Source organism: Hylobates moloch, unplaced genomic scaffold, assembly GCF_009828535.3.
Source record: "Hylobates moloch isolate HMO894 unplaced genomic scaffold, HMol_V3 SCAFFOLD_9, whole genome shotgun sequence".
NCBI classification, from domain to species: domain Eukaryota; kingdom Metazoa; phylum Chordata; class Mammalia; order Primates; family Hylobatidae; genus Hylobates; species Hylobates moloch.
The window spans coordinates 10,948,934-10,974,921 of NW_026652284.1; the positions used below are offsets into that span (position 1 = coordinate 10,948,934).

General features: G+C 52.8%; 1 protein-coding gene across 1 annotated transcript in view; it reads left to right on the forward strand.

The window, feature by feature from the left end:
- Positions 1–256: 256 nt before the first annotated feature.
- Positions 257–25,988, forward strand: part of DISP3 (dispatched RND transporter family member 3) — a 57,083-nt gene continuing 31,351 nt past the window's right edge. Inside the window, exons 1-3 of the mRNA XM_032758915.2 lie at positions 257–475; positions 21,922–23,020; positions 23,590–23,809. Of these exons, the coding sequence (XP_032614806.1) occupies positions 21,925–23,020; positions 23,590–23,809 (1,316 nt within the window). The 5' untranslated portion in view covers positions 257–475; positions 21,922–21,924. The remainder of the gene's footprint in view (positions 476–21,921; positions 23,021–23,589; positions 23,810–25,988) is intronic.

Sequence of the window (25,988 nt, forward strand, 5' to 3'; positions counted from 1 at the left end):
CGCGCGGATCGGTAGGGGGAGCGGCGGAGAAGACAGCGCCAGACAGCGGGCCCCGGAGACCGAGCGTGCGGCGTTGCGCAGGGTCTCGCCGGCCACGGACTCAAGGCGCGGCGACGCGGAGCCAGAGGAGGCGCCAGGGCCTGGGCGGCAGCGCGGCTCCGGAGCCTGGCTAGGACACCCCCGCGACCCGTGGTAGGAGCCCGGACCCAAACAAAGGCGGGCGGCGAATAAAAGGCGGCAGCGGAGCGGAGTGCTCGGGTTGCGAGCTGGCGACTGAGATTTGCGCGCAGTTTCCCGCCGTCTGCTTGCCCTGGAGCGGAGCGGGGAGCCCCAGCCTCCTGCGGCTCCGAGGAGCTTTCCCCAGCGACTCCCGCGAGGAGACGAGTCTGCGCAGCGTGGTGGCCGCCGCCCCCCGACCCTCTGCGCACTCCCTCCCGCGCCGGCGGCTCAGCCTAGCCCCGTTCGGCCGGCCGAGGTGAGTGCACGGCCGCGGGGCGCCATCCGGGCTCGGTCTCGGGGTTGGGGGGTGCATTGCTACGAGGAGGGGGAAGTCCTCCGCGCCGTCCGCACCCCGACCTGCGTGGCGCCGCGCGCGAAGTTCTCCCGCTCTCCAGCCAGCCCGGGATGCGGGCCTCGGAGCCCCCCGGGAAAGACGGTCAGGAGTGGACAGAACCCAAGCTTGCCCTCTGCGACCCGGCCCCAGCTCCGCACCATCTCCCCGCGGGACTGCAGCATTCTCGGTCGGCCAAGGGGAGTTGGATGTTGGATGTCCAGGAACGGCAAGGCTTCCGACCTCTGGCCCCTGCTCGTCCCCGCTGAGGGATATCTGGGTCCATAAAAGTTGAGCGTCAGTCTGAAGCTGCCCCTGGATCGGGCTCTCGGCCATGCTAGAGCGGAGGGAGGGGACAGAGTGAGGCTAATGACCCCCTCCACCCACCCCCTACCTAGCGTACTCGTGCTCTCGGAGGGACATTTCCCCGATTAACCTGGCTGCAGGTCCGGCCGGGGAGGGCGCGTGGGGTCTTGTGGCGGGACGGGCCAGCGATGGATCCGCGCGCGCGAGGGTCCCCAGTCTCTGCCGAGAACGCGAATGAGGGTGGAGGTGGAGTGGGCAGCCGGGCAGTGGCAGCGCTGAGGGTCGGGAAAGATTCCCAGCGCAAGGGGTGCCAAGTCCCGGGAGCCAACCCCACAGCCGGGAGAACTTTTCCTAACTCCCTGGGGAGGCCGGCAGCAGGGCTGGGAAGGCGCCTCCTTGGGGGCTTCTCTTCTCGGCCTCTCTGTGCTCCACAGCCGGCGCCAGCTTCCCGCTGTCCCCCACTCACTGCAAGATTGCGCGCAGGTCTCCGTCAGCCCACTCCCCGGGTCAGCACCGCGGACAGCGCCTCGCGGCCGCCCTAGAAACTCAGAAGCCCGCGCACACCCACAGTCCACGCGCACACTCACACTCATCCATGCGCACATACATATCTACAGACCACTGGAAAACAATCCACACACATATACTCGCGCAAGTACACACCCACCCACAATCCTCAGGCGCACACAATCCACAGACCCACAGTTCACACGCACGTGGACGGACAGATCTCACAAGCACATACGTTCGTGGACCTGGGCAGCATCTTCGCCCCCGTTCCGCACTCGAGGCTGCTGTCTCCGGACTCTGACTAAGCCCCAGATTCCAGAGTCCACCACCTGGTGTTCCCACCGATGCCCAGTGACTCACAAAGCCACTCAGACTCCCACGCACAGACACACTCCCACCCCCAGCGTGCGCGTGCACACACACACACACACACACTGTCCTGCTCCTATGGGCGAAGCATGGGGATTTAGAGCAAACACCCCCTCCCCACCTCCTACTGCAACACCTGCCTGGGGACCAGGGGATCTTCTGGAGGGAGGGAGGAGGCTGTGGCTGGGTGGAAGCTCCGGGCAGAAGCCCAGCCCGGACAGGTGCCTTACAGAATCTCCATTTTCAGCCCAGGGTCCATTTTGCTTGGCTCTCTACTTCAATACTCACTCCTCTTTCTCTAACCTTAGTCCAGACACACACATGTACAATCAGGGTCCTCATTCTTTGCTTGTACCTTCTGTTTCCCTGCTCTGTTCCCTCCCCCAGGTTTCTCTCTCTCTCTGTCTCTCTCTCGCACACACAAACACACGCACAGGCACCCTCTTTTTTTGGTCTTTCTAGTCATCCTTCCCCACTGTCTTCACTTCTCTCCCCAACTTTCCTTAGGCTGGGTCTGACCCAGTCTTTGCTGGGATGTGGGCACAGCTGACCCTTAGGGGGAGCTGACTCCATTCTCTCAGACTTGCCTTCTTCACTGCAGGTTCCATGTCCCCATTACTCTCTCTTTGGAAATCTGACGGCCCTCCACTGTGGCCTCAGCAGCTTCTGTTCCCCTCCCCAGGAAGTTTTCCAGGGCCAGATGCCACAGAGCCCCAGTGATGTATCCAAGGGGCCAAGAACTTTGGGTGAAGCATTCTGGACCTCCCCCCCGGAGATTTGGCTAGCCATGAGATCTGGTAGCCATGACCTGGCTTGCCCTTTGACACCTCTCCTGCTGTTGTCCTTCAAATCCAGAAACTGGGTGGAAAGAAGAACAGTCCCAGCATGGTGTGGTGGAAGGAGCACTGGACTGGAAGTGAGGGGACCTGGATCCTAGTCCCAGCTTAACCACAGACTCCCAGTTTGCCCTTGGGCAAACTACTTCCCTTCTGTGAGCTTCAGGCTTCCTGTCTGTTAAAGGACTGGCTGAGGTGACCTGTAGGGTCACTTTTTGGCCCTAATAATCTGGAACATTGACTCTCTAGTGAGTCTCTTGAGTGTGGGTGGGATTGAAAATTGTGATTCTAACCCAAATAGTATCCTACCTTTCCCCTTCCTTGGAGCACCCACCACTAGTGAAGTCATCCCGTTCCCTGAGTGAGGGATGTTTAGATGATTTCCTTAATAGGACCAGAGATGTCAAGTAATTTTCTTGAGGTCATACTGCTGAAGTGCAGTCTTCACTGGGGCAGGCATTACTTCTACTGTCTATATATCCTCTGCATATACCACCGGTTCTGCTGGTAGATGTGTGGTGAATGAATGAGTGAATGAACAAATGAATGAATAGAAGATTTAAACCTGGATCTCCTGATCCCCAGGTCCTTGGATGGTTTAAGCCCCTTTCTCTGCTAGTATAGACATACTTCCCTCGTCTCCGCATCCTCCCCACCCCCTATTCCCCTAGTCATCAAAGGTGGATGGAATTGTCTGAGTTAAGGTCCTTCCTCCCAAGTGGCAGACACTGGGCTGGTTGTAAATGGCTACAGAGACGGGAACAGCTGAGAGCAGCTTTAGAGGTCCTGCCCAGTGAGTAGGGGCTTTGCAATCAGCCTCATGTCCTTGGACCCAAGCAAGTAGACTGCCCATGGGCAGTTGGTTGCTGGCCAGGCTCTGATGCCAAGAGGGAAGATGGCCATGACCACCATGTGGCTGAGCAGCCTCTTTTCATAGCCCCATGAGCTGGGGATGGCAAAAATAGCCTTCACAGATGAGCCAAATGAGATGCTGAGCAAGGAGGTGGTGTCGCTAAGGGCCAACAGTCAGCCGACTGCCAGCAATAAAAGTAGGCACCCCAAAATGGTGGGGGTGGTAGTAGTGATGGTTGACAATAACAATACTATAGGTGTTGATAATGATGTTAGTATTGTTAAAATCGAGAGCTCAATGATTAGCTTTTTTGGTTCCCTTCCCCCTCTTTGAAATGGTTTCCCCACCTGAACCCCTCTTATACTCCTCCCTACACCCAAATGTGGAGAAACGCAGGGCTGGGACAGTGAGGCAGGGGTGTGGGATTGTCCGTCAGTCCTAGCCAAGGAAGAGGGCTTGTCGTTTGAAACCCTCTTCTTCTCTGCCTGCCCTCCCCTTACCCAAGCATGGTGTCTTGCCAAAGGAGCTGGGAGAGGTGTCAAAGTCTGTCAAAACACCCTTCCACGCTAGATTCCAAAGCATCGAAGCCCGGGGAAAATAAATAAAGAGAGCAGTGTTGGCCCAAAATAGAAACATGCTCCAACTCACAAATATGCATGTTTTCAAAAAGTCGCATTTCACGGGCAGACAGTACGGCTCACACTGCAGCTGCCCAACAAAGGCCGGAGGCATGGATGCTGCTGGACCAGTCCAGGGATGGCGGCAGAGCCTCCCCGAGTGAGCTCACTCTCTGCCTGGCCGCCGGGAGACCAGACTGCCGCACTCCACTCTGCACCAGCTGGAAGGTACACGGGCGGGAGGATTGCGAGGAATATGTGTCTGTGTGTTGTCAGAGCTCTTTGGAAACAGGCACCAGACATGGCTGATCGCCTCAGGTCCTCCGCCTTATGATGGGAGGCTGGTGATAACAATACCAACCAATCATAACTGCCATGTGTTGAATACCTACTGTGTGCCAGGTGCTAAGCATTTACGTGGACTGTCTCACTTAAGCCTTGCCACCATCTCATGGCACATGAATTGTCATCCTCATTTAATGTATGGGAAAAACAAAGTTCAGAGAAGTGAAGAGACTTGCCCAAGGTCACACAGCGAGAAGAGGCCACGCTGGGATCAGATTTTGATCTGAATGAAGCAAAAACCCCCATTTTGCCCAGTACCCTGTATTGTTTTGGTTACTGTCATTCAATAAATATTTTCTTGTTGAGAAACCTGTTTATATTATGGGTTTCAAAAGAATGTAAATTCCTCTGCCAGTCAGGCCAGAGGTGAAGGGCAGTACCCTCACCTGCGTTTATCAGTCAGTGGCCTGGGCTGGGTACTCAAGGCTTCTGAGCCATGGCTGGGCTGGAGCTGAGTCCCCGTGAGGGTCTGGAATGGGACAGCTTGGAGTGTGAAAGACAACTTAACTCTGTAAGAGGTCAAGGATATGAGAAGCCTCTGCAGATGGGGAAGTTACTTCAGAGAGGGCAAGTGAGTTGCCCAGCATCACACAGCATGTTGGTAGCAGAGCCTGAGTCTCAGAATCCCAGGCCAGAGATCTTCCCAGGCAGCCGGACTGGCTTCCTTGGGTGTGTGGGAAGCGTCCAAACCACACCAGGGAAGGGGACCGAACTGATGCAGCCAGTAAACCTAACAACTTCCTTCCAAGGGCAGAGGTGAAATTCTGCTTGCTGTCATTGCTCCAGTCCTCTCCGCTGCACCCCCTCTGACATCAGCCACATGCCAGGCAGTGTGCTAAATGCTTCATGGACCTTAACCAATGTGATCCCCATAACCACTCAAGAGGGAGGTGCCCTGATTCCATTTCACAATGGAAGGGCCTGAGGCTAGAGAGGTCAAGTCACCTGCTCAAGGTCACACTGCTGGTGAGGAGGCAGGTGGAGCCCAGCAGAGCCCCTGCTGGCTGGTTCGCTCTGGGGGTGAAGAAGGCGAAGGTTTGGAACTAATGCCAAGGGGGCGGAGGAGCTGATGGGCAGCGGCAGGCTATTTATATTACACCTCCGGGCTGGTCACGCTTGCTGGCATGTGTACCAGCAGAGGCTGTGTCTCTGCCAAAACCTGGAAGGAAGAACCCGGTGCAGCTTCCTGGGGCCATTCCCTGAGGGCATTAGTGAAGTGTAAGGTCTGGGTATATTTCTCCCTGAACTCAGGGGAGAGAAGATGCTGGAGAGGGTCTCGTTGCCTGCAGAACTCCCAGCATGCCCTTGATCTTGGCAATTTACTTCCTCCCATCCGTTCCTCCCTCTGAGGGAACCAGATGGGGAACCTGCCAGTTTGGAAAAGGCTGTTGGGTGGCAGGTTATGGTGTTTCTGTATACAGTGAGCTTCACCTGGGAACAAGGGGGTGGTAAGGACAATGGGAAGGATTGGCGTGGATTTAGATTCTAGCAGGTACCATTTACAGGGGCACTTCTTGGAACCACAGAGTGATGTCCTGGGAGATAGTGTCCAGGGACTTCAACCTCCTCTGTCAGAAAAGGCCTTCTCCATTATCTCCCATCTCACAGGCATCTGCCTGAGCAGTCCTACTGTGTGCCAGGTGTGGGCTTGGAGAAGTGTTAGGTTGGTGCAAAAGTAATTGCGATTGTTGCCATTGAAAGTAATGGCAAAACCCCTGATTCCTTTTGCACCAACCTAATGGAAAGGTCTCTGTCTCTGTCCCTGTAGAGCTCATCAGAGTCCCCATTCCCACCCCCAGGACCTCTGGCCGAAGGAGCAGAGGTGATAGATGATTAGTGGTGTCTCAGCCAGGCCCCCCACCACAGTAGAAGAGGGACCCAGCTGTCCCCTGGGGCTGAGAGGGCATGATCCAGTCAAGTGGTCTCTCCAGGGTCAGGAGGAAGGTTTCCTGTAGGTGTTGCCCCCAGTACAACTAGACTGTCCATGAGCTTGATGTCTTGGTAGGAGGAGGGTGCAGTGGAGAAGGCTCACTCCGCCCAGCCATCTGCTCGGGGCAGCCAACACCTACACTGGCACCTGGATGATGTGTCCTTCGCCAACCTTGTTAATAGAGGAGATGTGACTGCCAGCTGGAAGCCAGTCCTGTTGTGAAGGAGGATGTGGTGATCTTCTTGTCTCTGGGGAAGGCAGCTTCAACGAGGGTCAGGGTGGGGAAGGTTGTGGCAAATTGGTGTTCCTGGGAGGTTTGGGGAAAGTATATGTCCCCCACACCCTGCAACTGCGTTGACCTTTGCACTGTCCTGGGAGATCTCTCTATTCTTCGGTGGGGAGCTCTGCAGGCCAATCACCCCGATGATAATGATCATGATAATAACAGTCAACATATTTTGAATGTTTACTACCTGCCGGGTCCTGGGCTTAGAACTTTACAGATATGATCTCATTTCATCCTCATACCTGCTCAGCAAGGGGGATAGCACTGTTATCTCCATGTTAAGGATGAGAAATATGAAGTGCGGAGAGTCTAAGCAGCTTACTAATAAGCAATGGAGATGGGACCCAGCTGCCATGTGCACAAGGACTGAGCCCCACACTCTGGCCTTTACTTTCACTTGATTTGGGTCTTTGAGGATGAGTATGATTGAAGCCAAAGTACCTTATGAGTCCTTCAGTAATCTGGGTAATTGTACATAGGGACTCGGGCTGTGTTCTGATGGATAGGGTGATGTGGGCTGGCCATTTGCTTCTTGACTGCTAAGCCACCGAACAGATCACTTTTCGAATGTCCAGATGTGGGCAGCATCTGGCAGAGTGGCAGGACATTGCTGGCTTTCATCCAGATGTTTCCCCTTTTCATTCCGTGTAGACACAGCTGAGACTTGCACCCCTCTGGACATGACCGTGTGTGGGGACTCCCAGGTTGAAAAGTATTTGTTGGTTTTAAGGCATCATCTTGTGACTTCAGAAAGGCAGGATGTTGGTTTTTGTTCCTCCCTGCAATCCAGGCCTGGGAGACATTAGAGAGGAATCAGGCTTTGGAAAAGTGTCAGCAGCCGGAAGAGAACCCCCGCCCCCTTCCCTTCTTTAGCCGGGAAAGCTGGGAAAAGGCTGGCTGAGAGTGTGCATTACAAGCTAGTAGCTGCTGTGGGTTCCCTCCAAGGGTTTCTGACTTTCCGACCTAGTGCTCCAGAGACTTCCAGCAGATGATCCCAGAGTAACAGAGCCAGGAGTCTGCAATGAACAGGGACATGTCAGCCAATTGGCATTCTTGGGAGTTAATGAACATGCGAATAGATCTGGGGTGAAAAGGTTCATGGAGCCTTCAGGAGGAAAGGAGTTGAAGACATCACTAAGTTAAGATTATGATTATTATTTTTTTTTTTTTAAGATAAGCTCTCTGTCTTCCAGGCTGGAGTGCAGTGCTGCAATCACAGCTCACTGCAGCTTCAAATGCCTGAGCTCAAGCAATCCTCCCCCATCAGCCTCCTGAGTAATTGGGACTACGGGTGCGCATGACCACGCCCCGGATAAGTTTTTTACTTTTAGTAGAGACAAGGTCTCCCTATGTTGCCCAGGCTGGTCTTAAACTCCTGGGCTCAAGTGATCTGCCTGCCTTGGCCTCCCAGTGTGCTGGGGTCACAGGTGTGAGCCACCACACCTGGCCAGATTATGATGACTTAACAGAAAGTCCTTATTTTATATAGCAAGCACCAAGCGAATGAAGTTAGAATGAGTGAATGAATTGGTAAATGTATGAATTGGGGAATGGGGCTGAGGGACTTTGACAGTCAGGGCTTTGATTTGGCAGGGCCTGACCCCAAGTATGGACAAAGAGAAGGGTCCTTCTCTTGTCCTCATCCCCCCAATCTTGAAAGAATGTCGCCCACCCCAGGAAAAGCTGAGGAGCCGCCCTGCTTGGCAGCAGAGTGCCCTGGGTCGGAGGAGCCTGGGATGGGGAGGGCAGCTTTGGCTCTGGATTGGAGACAGTCATGGATGTCCTCCCTTCCTGAGGGGACATAGAGAATGGGCAGCTACATGGAGAATGGGCAACTGAGCCCAGGTCTGGGGGAATGGGGCGGCTGCCACTGCTAACCCTGCTCAGAAGTTGCTCTGATGCTCAGCGGGTGCGCTTGGAGGTGATTGCTTCTGGAAAAGGAGGCTTCTGCTTTCCCTGCCACCACCTTGCCTGGGACAGCACTTGAATAGGAATCAATTTGCATCATTCCTGCTGTCACCAGCCTAAAAGACTAAGTAGCTTAAGTAGCTTATTTCTCCCTCTGCAGACCTACTCTCAAAGCATTCCCAGGCTTCACCTCCTCCAGCTGCTTCTCCCGTCCTGGAGTAATGAGGGGCCCTGAACACCCTTGGCTCAGGTTCGGTAGAGAGACTGACTCCCTGAACATTGCCCTCTCACTGCCTGCCCCACCCTCATCCCATTCTGCAGGACCCTCTGGTCATGGGGTGTCTCTGGCTTCTGGCTATGGCATGGATTGGAACCCAGGCGGCTGAAAGCGGATGGAAGCTGCTGCCTCAGGACCCCAGGGACCCTACAACACTTTTGACCTTCTCAACTCGTTCCCCAGCCCTAAATTACCCCATCGTCTCTCCTGTGTCACACTCCTGTGTCCTGGCCCTCTAGGGACTCCAAAAGACAGAACTGGGAGGTACCTGAAAGCTCGAGTCCAGCCCTCCCATTTGACAGAAGGGCAAACTGAGGCCAAGGAGAAGGAAAGGCTTGCCCAAATTCAAATAGGAGACAGAGCCCTGTTATCATGGAAGAACTGGTGCGTGGGGAGGGGCGTTCCCATTAGACTTTGGATAACACTCCACCACTGAGCGGGGCAGGGGTGTGAGGGAAGCAGTCTGGGATTTTTGAGCCCAGGTAGCTTCGCTGGGTATCTCCTGGCCTTTGGGGCTGGGAGCAGCAGTTCTTAGTTCCTGGAGCCCTGAGCCTCCCAAGCATTTTATGAGAAAGGCAACAGAGTTGGAGGGGGTCAGTACTTGAGGGGCCACTTTCCATCCCCAGCCCTAGCGGCTGAGCACCAACCCCCGACTCCTGTCTCCGTAGGGAGCTGCATCATTGTGAAGGGGGTGCTGAGGCTGAGGCCAGTGTGAGACTCCCCCCACCCCAGAGCAAGGGCCTCTGTGCTGGCCCCAGGGGCTGAGGGGTACTGAGCCCATCTCCTGGATGGACACCTGCTCCCCACTATCCATGCCTGAGCTGTCACTCAGCAAGGGAGCCAGGAAGCCTTCCCTGGAGCCACTGACCTGTGTGGGCACCGAAGGTGAGATTCCACCTGGGCACCCGTGATGGGGGAACTTGCAGGTCAGTCTCTCATGTCTCCACCCTCCTCCCTTCCGTGGGACCCACAGTCCAGCCAGCGCTGTACCTAAGCTGTGACCAGAACGGCTGAGGGCAGATGCTGTGTGTGTGTGTGTGTGTGTGTGTGTGTGTGTGTGTGTGTGTGTGTTGTGTGTGTGTGTGTGTGTGTGTGTGTGTGTGTGTGTGTGTGTGTGTTTGCAGATACGTGTGTGCATGCATGCACACACACCCAAGTGGGGGTTGGGAGGACTGATTCTAGGACCCTGAGATTTTCAAACATGTAAGACTCAAATAAAATCTACCACAGTGAGAAGGGTACTAAGCTCATCAGAAATCAGGTTTGAATAAGTCCCTTCACTTCCTTAGCCTCAGTTTTCTTGTCTGCAAATTGGAAATAATTCCTAGGAGGAGAAAACCTACGCAAAAATGATCTGGAAGCTGGAATTTGCTGCATGGATGCAACATGATTCAGTCCCACCGCCACCCCCGCGATGAGAGGATCGAGGATGGGAAGAGAAAGGGCTCTGGCTCAGGAACACAAGGGCAGCCTCCACCATCTCCTCACTGTGCCCCTTTCATCTGCTGCTGGCCTCCTCAGCCCTTCACAGGCCCAGGCAGCAGGGGATGGGGGAGCCCCAAGTTCTCAGAGGGAAAGAGATTTGCCCTAAGGTTCTCTGTTCCTTCCCAGGCAGTGAGGCTGCGGGTACAGACCTCTCCCAAAGCTCCATCCTGAGCACCTCATGGTGGCCCCTCAGCAGGTTTGAGCACGTTTAGCTTCTGATGTATCCTCCAGCTTCTCTTTGGGGGCTATGGGGCAAAGAAGAGTTTTGCAACATCTCTGGACCCACAGATTGTGGTCTGGGTGTGCTGGGGCTGTGGGAGGGATTGCAGTCTCCCAAGCCTTCTGCAGAGCTGGGAACTGGCAGGTGACCACCTGCTGTGTCCCAGCAAAGCTGATGGCACCCGGTACATGGCTATTGGCTATTCAGCTGTTCTTGCCACTTGGCCAGGCCCCTGTCCGTGTTCCCCTCCAAAGACAGCAGGACCTCTGAACGCTGCCCCCTCCAGTAATTCTGCAGAGAGGTGAAGGGGAGCCTCTCCCAGCATCCATCTCCCCTTGCTCCGCCTCCCCCAACTGGGTGGTGACTGAGAATCAGAGGCAGAAGATTTAGAGAGCATCTCTTCCCGCTCCCCATCTGGCAGACGGAGAAACTACCTATCCAGAGATGTTAAGTGACTTGTTCTAGGTCACACAGGCCAGTGGCCAGGCAGGTTCCAAGCCCAAGTCCTTGCGGCCACTTCTGCTGCCCCAGGCACAGATCCCCTGCTTCCTCCACCTCCCTTGCCCCCAAGCTTGAACTTGCAGCAAGATCCCAAGATGAGATGCTGGGGGAATTGTTTTACATATCTGTTAATCACGTCTCAGAATGAAAAGGGCCCTGAGCTCATCAGCCAGGAAGAAATCCAATTTGGCTTTTATGGCCGTAGTTATTGGTCATATATCGTTGGGATCTTTTTATTTTTTATTAACCCAGCAGTCTAGGGGCTGGGGTGCTGGACTGCTCTGCTGGGCCCAGAGGTTCCTCTGTACTTGGCAGCTGTGATCTCCAGCCTCACACACCCAGGACTTGGGACTGAGGATGGGAGAGATGTGGGGGGCCTGGGCAGTCTGGACGGATTGGCCAAGGCCTGCAGTGAGAGTTTCCAGGAACCTGTTGACCTGTCAGGCCAGGGGCATCTGGGAACCTGGTCATATTTCAAAGGTTCTGTAAGTGTTGCTGGGGTTTTTTGTTTTTGTTTTTGTTTTTGAGACGGAGTTTCGCTCTTGTTGCCCAGGCTGGAGTGCAGTGGCATGATCTTGGCTCACTGCAACCTCTGCCTCCCGGGTACAAGAAATTCTCCTGCCTCAGCCTCCCAAGTAGCTGGGATTACAGGCACCCGCCACCATGCCTGGCTAATTTTTTGTATTTTTAGTAGAAACGGGGTTTCACCATGTTGGCCAGGCTGATCTCGAACTCCTGACCTCAGGTGATCTGCCCGCGTCGGCCTCCCAAAGTGCTGGGATTACAGGCGTGAGCCACCATGCCCGGCCATGTTGCTGATTTTATTAAGCTTCCATTGTCTTTTCCTCATTGATGCCAAGGCTGCTTTGTGGGCTTCAGGATCCAGTGCTGATGGGTCCTGGAGATGAGGCCTGAGTTGCACAGGCAGGGGCAGGAGGTGGCCAGAGAGGGTTAGTCGGGTGGAATTCCTTTTGGCATCAGGGCATGGTGGCTAAAAGGATGGGCTCTGACATTGCCTCCAGAGGCTCAAATCCAGCCCAGCTCTGTAAGCAGCCTTGTAAGGTGGGGGTTGGATCAGACGTGATATAAATAAATAAAGCACCTCCCATGTGCCAGACACACAGTAGTGCTCAATGGATGGTAAACTCCCCACCCAGTCCCCTTGTAAGGGGCCTGGCAGATAGTAAGCCCTTGGACTTCCAGTTCCTTTTACTGTCTGGCCCTGCCAAGAAGAGCTGTTTGGCAGATCTGGGTGTTCTGTTTGTATCCCCCTGTCTGGCTGGCCCAAATGCCATCATTTCTTCCCTCCCCATGGCTGGAGGAAAAGACACCCTGAGGAGTGAGCCTTGGCTAGAGATACAACAGCCTGAGTCCATTCCCCGAACCCCCAGGGACACATGTGAGCCACGGTGGAGGGGTACGGGGAGGCCAAAGGCTGAATCAGTTGCTGGAGGGAGCCACTGGGAACAGGGAAGGATGACCAGGGCAGCAAGGGTTTTCCAAGAATGCTTCTGGACCACCTGTATCAGAATCACCTGGGGAGGTGGTTTAAATACAGATTCCAGGTTGGGCATGGTGGCTGACACCTACTGTAATTCCAACGCTTTGGGAGACTGAGGCAGAAAGATTGCTTGAGTTTGAGATCAGCCTGGGCAACCTAGCAAAACCCCATCTTTACAAAAAATTAAAAACAAAAAACAAAAACAGCCAGGTGTGGTGGCATGCACCTGTAGTCTCAGCTACTTGGGAGGCTGAGGTGGGAGGACCACTTGAGCACGGGAGGTCAAGCCTGCAGTGAACCGTGATAGTGTCACCTCACTCCAGCCTGGGCAACAGAGTGAGACCCCATCTCAAAACAAACAAAACAAAACCCAGATTCCTGGGCCCCACCGCCTCAGAATCTGACCTGGTATCACCCTAGAGTTTGCACCCTAGAGTATGCCTAGTGACTCCGATTCACATTAAAGTCCAAGGATCTTTGGGGCAGAGAATAAAGGAGTCCGCTCCAGTTGACTTGTGGACCTGCCTACAGCGGGGGCCAGACCTGGGCTCTGGCTGGCTAAGAAGTTAATAATCATACTAGCTGCTCTGGTTCAGCAGGGGAGCAGTATCACCATCCCCATTTTACAGATTTCCCTCTTGGTGTTAGGGGGTCAGATTCTGTTCCACTGAGCCCACTAGAGAGGGGACACAGAACAGGGAAAGTGATAGTGGCTGTTGTGCCCATGAACGTTGGATCCCTCTGGTGTTGGCTGGGACGTTTCCTCAGGTGATATATTGACCCGGACAAAGCTTGTTCGCCTGATAAATATTGAGCCATTGGGTTTTTCGAGTCAGCACCTGCAGTTTCCTCACCAGCTGTCAGCCCCGGGAGGCCAGTCATCGTTCATCCACTCCATCTGTGCAGCCTGACCTTCTCTGAGAAATAGGGGGCTTGGACAGGCTCGCCACAGAGCCCCTACCGGATTCCTCTCCCCACCCCCACCTGGGCTCCTAATAATAAGCCCAGATTTTCTTTGCAGAGAGGAATGGTCATTTGTACCCCCTCTGAATTTCCGGCTGGCAAATTGAGCCAACAAAGATCGTGTTTCTTAGGGGGCAGCAGGGGTGATGGGGAGTAGAGGTAGGTGTTTGCTTTGGCTGCAGCCACAAAGTCAGGTTTCCCTGGGGCTGGGGCAGGAGATATGAGGTGATAGATTTAGGGTCTTCTTGCTGGGGAAAGAGCTCAGACAAGTGTGGAAAGTCATCCAGCCATACCCCTTCCTCTATGGATCTAGAAGGCATTCCCTGGCTCTGTTGCCATTTTTATTTGAGATTCTAGGTAGGACTTGGAACCTCTTCAGAGAAGACTCTGGGAGGGCCCTAGGATCCATCTGCTAGGATGGGGCTCTCTGCTTCACTCCTACTTTCTCGCTGGGATGCTTCACGGCCCCAATGTATTAGGGTTCTCCAGAGGAAAATAACCAATAGCATATATATATCAGAGAGAGAGATTTATTAAAAGGAATTGGCTTATGTGATTATGGAGGCTGAGAAGCCCCGAGATCTGCAGGCAGCAAGCTGGAGACCCAGGAGAGCTGATGGTTTAGTTGCAGTTTGAGACTGAAGGCCTGAGAACCAGGAGGGCCAATGGTGTAAGTTCTAGTCTGACAGCTGTCAGGCTGAAGACCCAAGAAGAGCCGATATTTCAGCTTGAGTCCAAAGGCCAGAAAAGACCAATGTCCAAGCTCTAGCAGTCAGCAAAAACAATTCCCTCTTAGCCTTTTTGTTCTATTCACATCTTCCAACTGATTGGTTGAGGCCCACCCTCATTAGTGAGCACCATCTGCTTTACTCTGTGTACCGATGCTAATCTTATCTGGAGGCTGGGCTTGATGGCTCACTCCTGTAATCCTAGCACTTTGGGAGGCTGAGGTGGGCAGATCACTTGAGGTAGGAGTTCAAGACCAGCCTGGCCAACATGGCGAAACCCCATCTCTACTAAAAATACAAAAATTAGCCAGGGATGGTGGCATGCACCTGTAATCCCAGCTACTTGGGAGGCTGAGACAGGAGAATCATTTGAACCTCAGAGGTGGAGGTTGCAGGGAGCCAAGATCTTGCCACCACACTCAAGCCTAGGCAACAGAGCAAGACTCCATCTCAAAAAAAAAAAAAATTATCTGGAAACATACTCTGTCTCACACACACACACCCAGAATCATGTTTGGCCAAATATCTGGGCACCCCATAGTCCAGTCAAGTTGACACATAGAATTAACTGTCACACCCATGACCCATTGAAGGGAAAGCCAAGCTTCTGAGGTTGGTGGGAGACTTCCTTTACATCATGCCCTGAGTTGCCACCTGCTGAAAGCAGAATTGCCAGGCCCGGAGTGATTTCTGGTCTTATGGGGATGGTGCAAGCTTGCTAAAAGGCAATGGGTTTCTTCAATGAGTGCTGACATATCAGCTTTCAAAGAGCTCATAGGCTACCTGGTATGGCCAAAAGAGCCTGGGCTTTAGGATCAATAGACCTGAGGTTCAAATTCCAGTTCTGCCCCTTAGTAGCTGTGTGACCACCAGGGGGTCACTTAACCTCTCTGATTCTGATTTTGCTTCTGTAAAAAGTGGATGCTCATAATGCCTTCCCTAGCATCCTTGCAGGGCTGATGTGAGGATGACAGAGGATGGATAAGGAGTACTGGCACGTGGTAGATGCAGAGTTAATTATTATGGTGGTCTTAATGGGTGTCAGAGTGTCTGCATTGAACTAGCTGGGCTTTTGCCTTCACTTCATGTGTGTGATTTTGCCCCAATTTCACCACCACATCTCCAGTGCCTCTTCAGCCTCCTGGCCTAGGTGGAGTATCCAGGTCTCGGGGAAAGGTTTGGGATTCTGACGACTGGCACATAGCCAGGGCGTCCGGAGAACGGTGGATTCTCAGAAGACGGAGTATCAGGACTTAGAACAGTGATGCCTGGGAGGCACCAAGGCCTCCCCTTTTCTTTCCTCCCTTCTCTGGAGCTGTTCAACTCAAAATAACTCATTTTGAGCCTCTGCCCAAAACTCTCGACCCAAGGGTAAGAGAATCAAAGACCTCGAGATGTTCAAGGACCAGAGCTGAACCAGGGAAGGCAAAACACCCTGAGCCAGGAAGAAAAAGCTGATTAGCTCCTAATTGCCGTTAAATTGTATATACATATACGTATTTTAAGTCAAATCTGCATGTCTAATGTGATTTTTTGATTACATTTTAATAGTCTGGCTGGGATGGGGGAGTGGAGAAGGAAGGGTTCTGTCATCCTTTGCCAGAGGAGGGAAGTTATAAACAGGACCACAGGGAGGCTCTGGCATGGGTTCACATCCCTGGGAGCCCCACCTGCTCTGGAGAGGAGTGAGGCCTGGCAGGGGCCTGGGGGTGGTTTTGAGGCAACACCACCTCCCACCAAAGCCCCGTTCTGTCCAAATGGGGAAGTCCATCTGGCCTGTGACTTGAAGACTGGCTTTTCTCTTCAACTTCAAAAATGGCTCTCCCAGCTGGGGGTGGTGGCTCATGCCTGTAATCTCAACACTTTGGGAGGCGGAGGCGGGCAGATCGCTTGTCAGGAGTTCGAGACCAGCCTGGCCAACATGGTGAAACCCCATCTCTACTAAAAAATACAAAAATTAGCCAGGCATGGTGGTGCATGCCTGTAGTCCCAGCTACTCAGGAAGCTGAGACACGAGAATCGCTTGAACCCGGGAGGTGGAGGTTGCAGTGAGCCGAGATCGCACCACTGCACTCCAGCCTGGGTGACAGAGCAAGACTCTGTCTCAAAAAACAAAACAAAACAAAAACAAAAATAGCTCTCCTATTTTGGCATTTTGAGTCCAGAAGCCATCTCCCCCCAGGTCTGGTTGTTTCCTGGGGCTGCCAAAAACTGCCCCCAGAATCTGGGGATGCAGTAGAGTGAAAACTTCTTCCAGGAGTCCTGGTCCTGCCACCGATAAGATGATCTTGGGTTAGTCCCTTCTCCTTGACTTGACCTGGGGTAAGTCTGAGTTTCCCCAGGTATAAAATGAAGGCATTGGACAAGGTATACTCTGAGGTCTCTTCTGGGTCCAGTGGGCCATTATCTACTTCCTGCTCATTGAACGATCCCTCTCCCCATCTCAGGGGAATAGGTGATTCCACACTCACCCACCGGGCATTTGCCAACTCTCCCTGTTCAAGGTCCTTCTGCCTTCTCACTGGGCTCTCTCCTGCTACAACCTAAGCCAACTCTCCTTGGTTTCTCTCCTCGGAGGGCAGAGCCCTCCTCCTCTGCCTATTACAGTAATTCCTCAGAGTTGAAGGCTGTTAGCAAAATCCCTTCCCCACACATACACACATATTCTATTTTTAAATAACATTTATTTCTGATTCTAAAAGTAAGGATATACCTGATCATTGCAGAAAAATTAGAAACAGACAAGTACAAAGGAGAAAATAAAAATCACCCATAATCCTCCCAAACAGGTTACTGCTATTAATGGGTTTTTAAATGCATATAGATGTGCGGTTTTTTTTTCTGTTATAAAGCTGGGATTTGACTGCAGATATGGCTTTGGATTTCCACAAGCCTGGGCTTGAAAGTGGGTGAAGTCTTTCCTTATGAGGCTCCCTAGGGCCTGTTGTTCTCTTTTAAGCAGCTGCCCCAGTTGCCTTTCCCAAGAGGAGGATGATCGGTTTCGTGGATATGCGTCCACCTTGATTCATGGGCCCTGGCAAGACCCAGAGTTTAATTTTTGACTACCTCTGAGTGTGCCTGTATGTGTGAGAGAGAGACAGAGACAGAGGCAGAGAGAAAGGGCATTGGTCACTGAGAAGGGCCCAGAAAGGCCTGATCACAGCCCCCACTCTACCCCACCTCACTCCACCCCCATGGCCACAGTCCTCCTAGTCCTACTCCGGGCTTTGTCTGAATCAGTGACAGCTACTGCAGGAACCACCTTGGTTCCTTTCCATGGAGCAGCTGGAGCTCCTTGCTAAGCTAATCAATTCCCATCATTTGAGGAAGGAAAACAAATTTACAATTTGCTGCCCATCCTACCAGCTGTGGAGGGGCCTGTGGAGGGAGGTGCTGGCTGAGGCATTGGTGTTCCACCCTTACCAGCCTGCCTCAGTTTGGTGCGAAGGATTCTCAGATGGCTCCTGCCCTACTCGGGCTGCAGACTGGGAGGTGGGAAGGCCTGGCTGGGGTTTCTTGGAGACTCCAGGGGTGGCACAGCTGGAAGGACCTGGGCTTTTACCATCCTGCTCTGAGATAGGGGAGACAGAGTCCCAAGAGGGGCAGGACATACCCAGGGCCACCCAGAAAGCTGGTGGCTGGGCCAGGCCTGGAGACACGTGGGTTGACCACCAGTCTGGTGTGATTCCCTTGTGGCACTTTTCATGTTGGGGGCGGACTGAGAAGGCAGGCGTGGGGTGGGGAGGGTGCATGATAGACCAAGAACTCATCAAATCCACTTCCTACCTTGTCCATTTCACACTCTTCCAGATCCTTCCCAACCCGGAGGAAGCTATATCCCCTGCCTATGCTTATGTGGCTTGGGGTCTGACTGCCCTTTCTGTCTAGGGGAAAGTTCTTTTTTTAAAAAAAATTAAAATTTTTAAAAATTTTTCCATAGGTTATCAAGGTACAGGTGGTACTTGGTTACATAAGTTCTTTAGTGGTGATTTGTGAGATTTTGGTGTACCCATCACCCAAGCAGTATACACTGCACCCTATTTATAGTCTTTTATCCCTTGCCCCCCCACCCTTCCCCCCAAGTCCCCAAAATCCATTGTATCATTCTTTTTTTTTTTTTTTAGACGGAGTCTCGCTCTGTTGTCGCCCAGGCTGGAGTGCAATGGCGCAATCTCAGCTCACTGCAAGCTCCGCCTCCCGGGTTCAGGCCATTCTCCTGCCTCAGCCTCCCAAGTAGCTGGGACTACAGGCGCCTGCAACCATGCCTGGCTAATTTTTTGTATTTTTAGTAGAGACGGGGTTTCACTGTGTCAGTCAGGACCGTCTCGATCTCCTGACCTCGTGATCCGCTCACCTTGGCCTCCCAGAGTGCTGGGATTATAGGCGTGAGCCACTGCGCCCGGCCCATTGTATCATTCTTATGCTTTTGCGTCCTCATAGCTTAGCTCCCACGTATCAGTGAGAACATACGATGCTTGGTTTTCCATTTCTGAGTTACTTCACTCAGAATAATAGTCTCCAATCTCATCCAGGTTGCTGTGAATGCTGTTAATTCATTTGTCCAGGGGAAAGTTCTATTGAATACCTAGCCCAAGTTCATCAGAGACTCCTTTTCCTTCTTTCTCTCAACAAATATCCGACTGCCCCCCTCCCCAAAGGTGTTTTAGGCCACAAGAAGCCAGCAGGGAATACGACAGCCAAGTAAGTCCCTGCTTCCTTAAAGCTCACGTCTACTCGCCTGTGGGGCTCTCACTGGGAGGTGGAGTGGCTGGGCCCAATTTTCTGGTCACTTAAATTCAGCAAATGCTGTCTGCAGGGCATAGAGCCACACATACAGAACAAGGCTTCACTGCAATTGTTTCAGTTGCTATTGCTATGTAACAAAACATCTCAGAGTGCAGAGATGTATAATAACTATCGTGCATTCTGTGGGTCAGGACAGGGCACAGGAGAGGATGGCTGAGCTCTACTCTGTGGTATCTGGGCCTCGGCTGGAAAGACTTCAAGGCTAGGGGTTACTCAATGACCGGCGGCTGGAATTGTCTGCAGTAGCATCACTCACATGCTCACATCACATGGTGGTTGATGCTGGCTGTCAGGTTGGTTGTCAGCAGGAAGTCCTACGAGTGATCTCTTCTGCATGGGCTAGTTTGGACATTCTGGTAACACAGTGGCTGATCCCAAGGATGAGCGTCTGAAGAGAGCCAGAAGGAAGCTGCATCTTCCTTTATTTCCTAATGCCTGCATTCCTTCCCCTTGAATCTGGGTGGGCTGGTGATTTTGGCAGCCTTGCCTGCTTGATGGGAGGAGCGTCAAAGTCACATCACGAGATAAGCATGTCAGATGGCAGATACTGTTGCAGCCATCTTTGGAAAACACAGCCCACTACATGTATCTGTTAGGGGTTCCAGCCTTTGGAGGGAAGTAGCATATGAAAGAATAGTAGCTGCCATTTCCCAAGCACTTATACCTACCAGGCACTGTACTCAGTCTGTTGTGTATGCCATCCTTCCGACAGTTTTTGTGGTGAGTACTGTTACACCCGTTCTGCAGATGGGGAGACTGAAGCTCATCAAGGTTACACTGCCTGCCCTAAATCTTATAATTGGGATTTGCACCCAAGTCTGTCTGCCTCCAAAGCCATAGCTCTTAACACGCTGCTACACTGCCTCTCCCTCCCTTCCCCGCAGTAATTTTTACTAGGCAAAATCTAGTAAGGATGGCGAGAAGCTTAGACAGGAAGCTGGGGGGTTCAGATCTGGGAAGGCTTCTTGGAAAAGGTAACGCTTGAGCAAGGCCTTGCATAATGAATTCAATGTGGACCCCTAGGGGACGGAGGTGGCATTCCTGGTGGAATAGCAGTGGGATCAAGGGGCCTTCAGATCACCCAAGGGGTGTTGCTGTGACCCAGAATCCTGGCCTTTGACCCCCTGCAACACCAACACACTGTAAACTGTACTCCCCACAAGGCAGGCTGAGGCACGGGCAGGATGGATGCGTTTAGTTCCCAGAAAACTGCAAACATGGCCCCTCCCCTCTCCACCTTATTCCCATCAGCTTTCTTCTTCTAAGGCCAAGAATCGGGCAGAGGCTCCCACACTCCTCACCTCCACATGCAGACTTGGTTTTTACCTTTGGAGATGGGGTGAGTCTGAGCTGCCTCCAGTGCGAATACAAATTGGGACTCAGAGCAGTTACCATCCCCTCGGCAAGCTGGCAGGCTCATGTTAGGGCGTTGCAAATGGGAAGTTTAATTATCTCATTGATAGGAATCTTGCATATTACAGGAGCAATTCCCGCCCCTTCCAGGCCTCTCTCTTGCAAGTCTTCTGCTGCGCACCCCTCCTCTTCCCCACATCCTCAGTCACTCTTCCTTTCTGTTTCTTCTTTTGTTTCCCTATTTGCATCTCAGTCTCTCCCTCATCCCCCACCATTCCACTCTCCCTTCGGTCTCTCTCCTCTTTTCCTCTGTCTCTGTTTCCCTCCTTACGTCACCTCCTCTTGCTTACTTTCTCTGGACTGACGGCAGCCTCTCTTCCTGGACAGATCATCTAATTGAAATGGAGCACTCCGAAGAATGTTAATAGGAAAGGCAGCATTAATTAGCTAGCGCTAGCATAATAAGCTTCCTCCTCTCACCGCCTAGCATCTAACTGGATAATGAGTCTCTCTCTGTCCAGAGGGCAGGCAGGACAAGGGGGATAGGCCATGCCAGGGGATGCCGGAAAGCCTCCTCTCTTTGGGCCACCCCGCTGGAGTCCTCGGGCTGCCCAGCCCTGCCCTCTCCTGCCAGGCCCTCCTGCTGCTGCGCTCAAGTCTCTGGGAGGCAGATGCCTGGCCCCTGCCCATGCCCAAAGGTTTGATGTTGCTGGAGCTGCATATTAAGTGGCCCAAGCCTGACAAACAGTGCTGCAGCTGCAGCACCCCACAGAAGGGGTGGGAAGCTACTGAGGGTTCTCCAAGAAGGGGTGGGAAGCTACTGAGGGTTCTCCAAGAGAGCTGTGACAGGCACCTAGTCCTGGCACAGTTCCTGGGCAATGGCTGAGCATGTTACAGTCCGCAGCCGGGAGCAGGGAAATCTGCTTATGTGACTGATAACTAACGTACTACACAGACTGCAGAGTACTTCCACCTTTGACTCCACAGTCGTACGAGGCAGCAATGGCCACTTCTATTTTATAGATGAGGGCTCTGAAGTTCAGGGAGGCTCACTGCCTTGCTGATACTCATACTGCCAGGATCCAAATCAGGGTCTGCCTGATTCCAAAGATCATGCTCTTTCCCTTGCACCCTGATACTTCCTAGAGGTACTTTACAGCTACTCATTAAATGAGAGTGGTTGCAGTGGAGTCACATCTTACATTGGCCTTGAGTTCTAAAGTCAGAGGATGCAGCAAACATTAGAAAATTGTGTAGTCAGATGTTTTTTTAAATCCCTCACCCCAGGAGAAACATCTTTTCTGTTTGCAATTGTTCTGCGATTTTCCTTTTTTCTGTGGCCTCAAAAGCCAAGACCCAAAAGGGAGAAGTGATGGGCAAATAACAGGAATTTTCTTTGTATTTTTTACGGGTAGTTTAATTCAGTTGTGTTGATGCATGCTTGATCCAATTCCATTGCAGTATTAGTATTTGGTTATGAGTGGACACGGTTGGTACCTAGGGCTGGGCGAACTGCACCACAGGGCACCTTCCCCTCGCTCTCTCTCTAGCCTGCTGACCCTCTCCCTCTCCTGCAGACTATGGACATGGAGGATGACCCGTTGCTGCAGGATGTGTGGCTAGAGGAGGAGCAGGAGGAAGAAGAAGCAACGGGTGAGGCCTTTCTAGGGGCCCAGAAGCCAGGGCCCCAACCTGGGGCAGGGGGACAGTGTTGCTGGCGGCACTGGCCCCTGCCTTCCCGGCCCCCAGCCTCGGGCTTCTGGAGTACCCTGGGCTGGGCCTTCACCAATCCGTGCTGTGCTGGGCTGGTGCTCTTCCTGGGCTGCAGCATCCCCATGGCCCTGTCAGCCTTCATGTTCCTTTACTACCCACCGCTGGACATTGACATCTCCTACAACGCCTTTGAGATCCGCAACCACGAGGCCTCACAGCGTTTCGACGCTCTCACTCTGGCACTCAAGTCTCAGTTTGGATCCTGGGGGCGGAACCGGCGCGATTTGGCCGACTTCACCTCCGAGACGCTTCAGCGCCTTATCTCAGAGCAGCTGCAGCAGCTGCATCTCGGCAACCGCTCGCGGCAAGGCTCCCGAGTCCCCCGCGTCATCCCCGCGGCCTCACTCCGCGGCCCAGGCCCGTACCGGGACACTTCCGCGGTCCAAAAGCCCACAGCCAATCGGAGCGGGCGACTTCGGCGTGAGACCCCTCCCCTGGAGGATCTGGCAGCCAACCAGAGTGAAGACCTGCGAAACCAGGGACTGAGCAAGAATGGGCGGTACCAGCCCAGCATCCCGCCCCACGCGGCAGCCGCGGCCAATCAGAGCCGTGCCCGCCGAGGCGCCTCGCGCTGGGACTACTCGCGCGCGTATGTGAGTGCCAACACTCAGACGCACGCACACTGGCGCATCGAGCTCATCTTCCTGGCGCGCGGCGACGCGGAGCGCAACATTTTCACCAGTGAGCGCCTGGTCACGATCCATGAGATCGAGCGCAAGATCATGGACCACCCAGGCTTCCGGGAGTTCTGCTGGAAGCCCCACGAGGTGCTTAAGGACCTGCCGCTGGGCTCCTACTCCTACTGCTCGCCTCCCAGCTCGCTCATGACCTACTTTTTTCCCACTGAGAGGGGCGGCAAGATCTACTATGACGGCATGGGCCAGGACCTGGCGGACATCCGGGGTGAGCCGCCGGGATGCTGGGACGGGGCATAGGTCCTGGTTTCATACAGCTCTTTATGGAGATTTGGCTCAGGCCCAGGCCCAGTCAGTCTGGAGCTGAGTCCTGGGCATGGCGGGAGGGCAAGGTGAAAAGGGCTGGGCTCAGGTGTGAGATGAGCGTAAGAAGGAACTGAAGAGGGAAGCTTGGATGCAGACCCAGGTGAAGGATGGTGGGGGTTCTGCTGTGGTCAGAGGTAGAGAAATCATGGGGTGGGGCTCCGGTGTGAAGCTGGTTAGAGAAGGGCCAGGATGTGGTTTTAGAGAACCAGAAATCTGGCCAGAGGAAGACAGGAGAAATGATTGGGGTTGAAGAAGACTGAGGTAGGGTTCGTTTTAGGTAAATTAGGGATGGGGCTTGAGGAAGGGCGGGGCAGGGTCAGAGAGAGGTTGTGGGGCCTGGGTGGAGTTTTGGTGGATGTGGACAGGGGGAATCCTGGGAGGCAGGGCTGCAATGAGACTGGATGACCTTGAGGGAGGGTTGGTGGGAGCTGACTGGCTGAACTCTTGGGGCCCCCACCCCTGTCCTTGCAGGCTCCCTGGAGCTGGCCATGACTCACCCTGAGTTCTACTGGTATGTGGATGAGGGCCTGTCTGCAGACAATCTGAAGAGCTCCCTCCTGCGCAGTGAGATCCTGTTTGGAGCACCCCTGCCCAACTACTACTCAGTAGATGACCGCTGGGAGGAACAACGGGCTAAGTTTCAGAGCTTCGTGGTCACCTACGTGGCCATGCTGGCCAAGCAGTCTACCAGGTAGGAAGTCCAGCTGCATCCTGTGTGTGCATGCCCATTTTTAATTTCCAGTTGCCTCTTACTCTTAAACCCCTTATCCCTTTCCCTATAATCTTTTCCTTTGGAAGTCTTTCTTTCCAAATTGGGGCAGAACCAAGTACATCCTTGCAGTCTGTCTGACAAATGACAAATGGAAGTCCGCTTTGCTTGATCAGTGCTAATAGCGAACATGACAGCTTTGGGCCAGGTAGGAAATCCTAGACTCTGCCCTGGAGGTCTTGGGTATTGATTTTCTCCTGAGATGGTGCTCGAGGTCTTTCTGGAAAGAGTATTGGCCAGGGAATAAGGAGTTCCTCACTGTATTAGTCAGGGTTCTCAAGAGAGATGGAACCAGTAGGATAGATAGAGAGAGGGATATGTGAGAGGAGATTTATGAGGGGAATTGGCTCATGCAATTGTGAAGGCTAAGTCCCATGACATACCATCTGCAAGCTAGAGACCTATGGATGCTGGTAGTCTAGCTCAGTCCAAATTTGAAGGCCTCAGAACTAGGGAAACTAATGGTGTAATTCTTCGTTCAAGACCAAAGGCCTGAGAACCCCAGGGGACTGCTGGCGTAAGTCCTGGAGTCTGAAGGCTAGAGAGCCTAGAGTTTTAATGTCCAGGGGCAGGAGAAGAGTGTCCCAGCTCCAGGGGGGAAAGAGAGAGAGAGGAAATCACCTTTCTGCCCTTTTCATTCTATCCTGGCCCCCAGCCAGTTGGACAGTGCCCACCCCGGCCACTGACTCAGATGCCAGTCTCCTCTGGGAAAACCCACACAGACACACCCAGAGGCAATGCTTTATGAGTTCTCTCCATATTCCTTAATCCAATCACATTGACACCTAAAATTAACCACACTTCCTGCCTCTAATACCCAGGGAGGTAATGGGCAAGTCACTTCACTTCTCTGGGTGTCAGTGTTCCTATCGTTAAAATGGAGAACACAATTCTGGCTGCCCTCTGGAGTCACTAAGAAGAGATGAGCTAACAGATGTGACGGTGCTTTGGGGTGGAAGGTGCTTTGGGATGGTGTGCCCAGGAGTACAACTGGGTCCCTCCCCACCAGAACAGAGCAGCAGTCCTTCTGGGCAATAACTGTAGTGCTTTCCCAGTCCCCCACCCTGATAGGCCAGTCCCAGGCACAGGAGGAATCATTCTGCCTGAAATACCCTCATTCCTTCCACTGCTCATCCTTTATATTGAGCAACTGCTGGAATAATCAGAGCTAATGTTTATTGAGCACTTACACTGTGCCACACACTGTTCGAAACCCTTTATACATACCAGTTCATTTAATTCTCACACCAACCCAATGAGGTGAGTGCTGTTATGATTATTTCAATTTTATAGTTAAGGAAACTGAGACATGGTAATTAGGTAAGTTGTCCACAATTTTAAAGCTCATCAGTGGTGGAATGAGATTCAAATACAGACCCTCACCCTTTATGTTTTTGTGCCACTTACTGCACTGGGAGCCTTCTCCCTGCCTTACTTCTTTGTCAGGCAAGCTCCTATTCATCTATTAAGATCCAACTTGGGCAACATTGCCCAGAGGCTGGACTAAATGCCTACTACCTGCTATGGTTTGGATATGCTTTGTCCCCCCCAAAACTCAGTACAGCTGTGTTGAGAGGTGGGGCCTAGTGGAAGATGTTTCGGTCATGGGGGTGGATCCCTCATAAATAGATTAATGCCATCTTGTGGGAGTGAGCTAGTTCTCACTCTTGCGGGAATGGATTAGTTCCCAAGAGAGCAGGTTGTTATAAAGCGAGGTTCCTCCTCTTTTTTGGTCCCTTTTGCCTGTTCCCCCTTTTACCTTCCTCCGTGTTATGATGCAGCACAAAAGCCTTCACCAGAAGCCAATGCCATGCCACTGAACTTCCCAGCCTGCAGAACCATGAACTAAACAAACCTCTTTTCTTTGTAAATTACCCAGTCTCAGGTATTCTGTTATAGCAACATAAATCAGATTGAGACACTACCTGTTTCCACAGTCCCCTTTCTTCTCCTTAAGGGAGGCAGGAAAGAGCATACACAGACTTTGGAGTCAGATGTATCTTGGGTCCGATCCCAGTTATTCAAATTATTGTGAGTTTTAGTGAACTATTTCACCCTTCTGAGCTACAATTTTATCACAATGCTTCTCACTCTGTCTTTT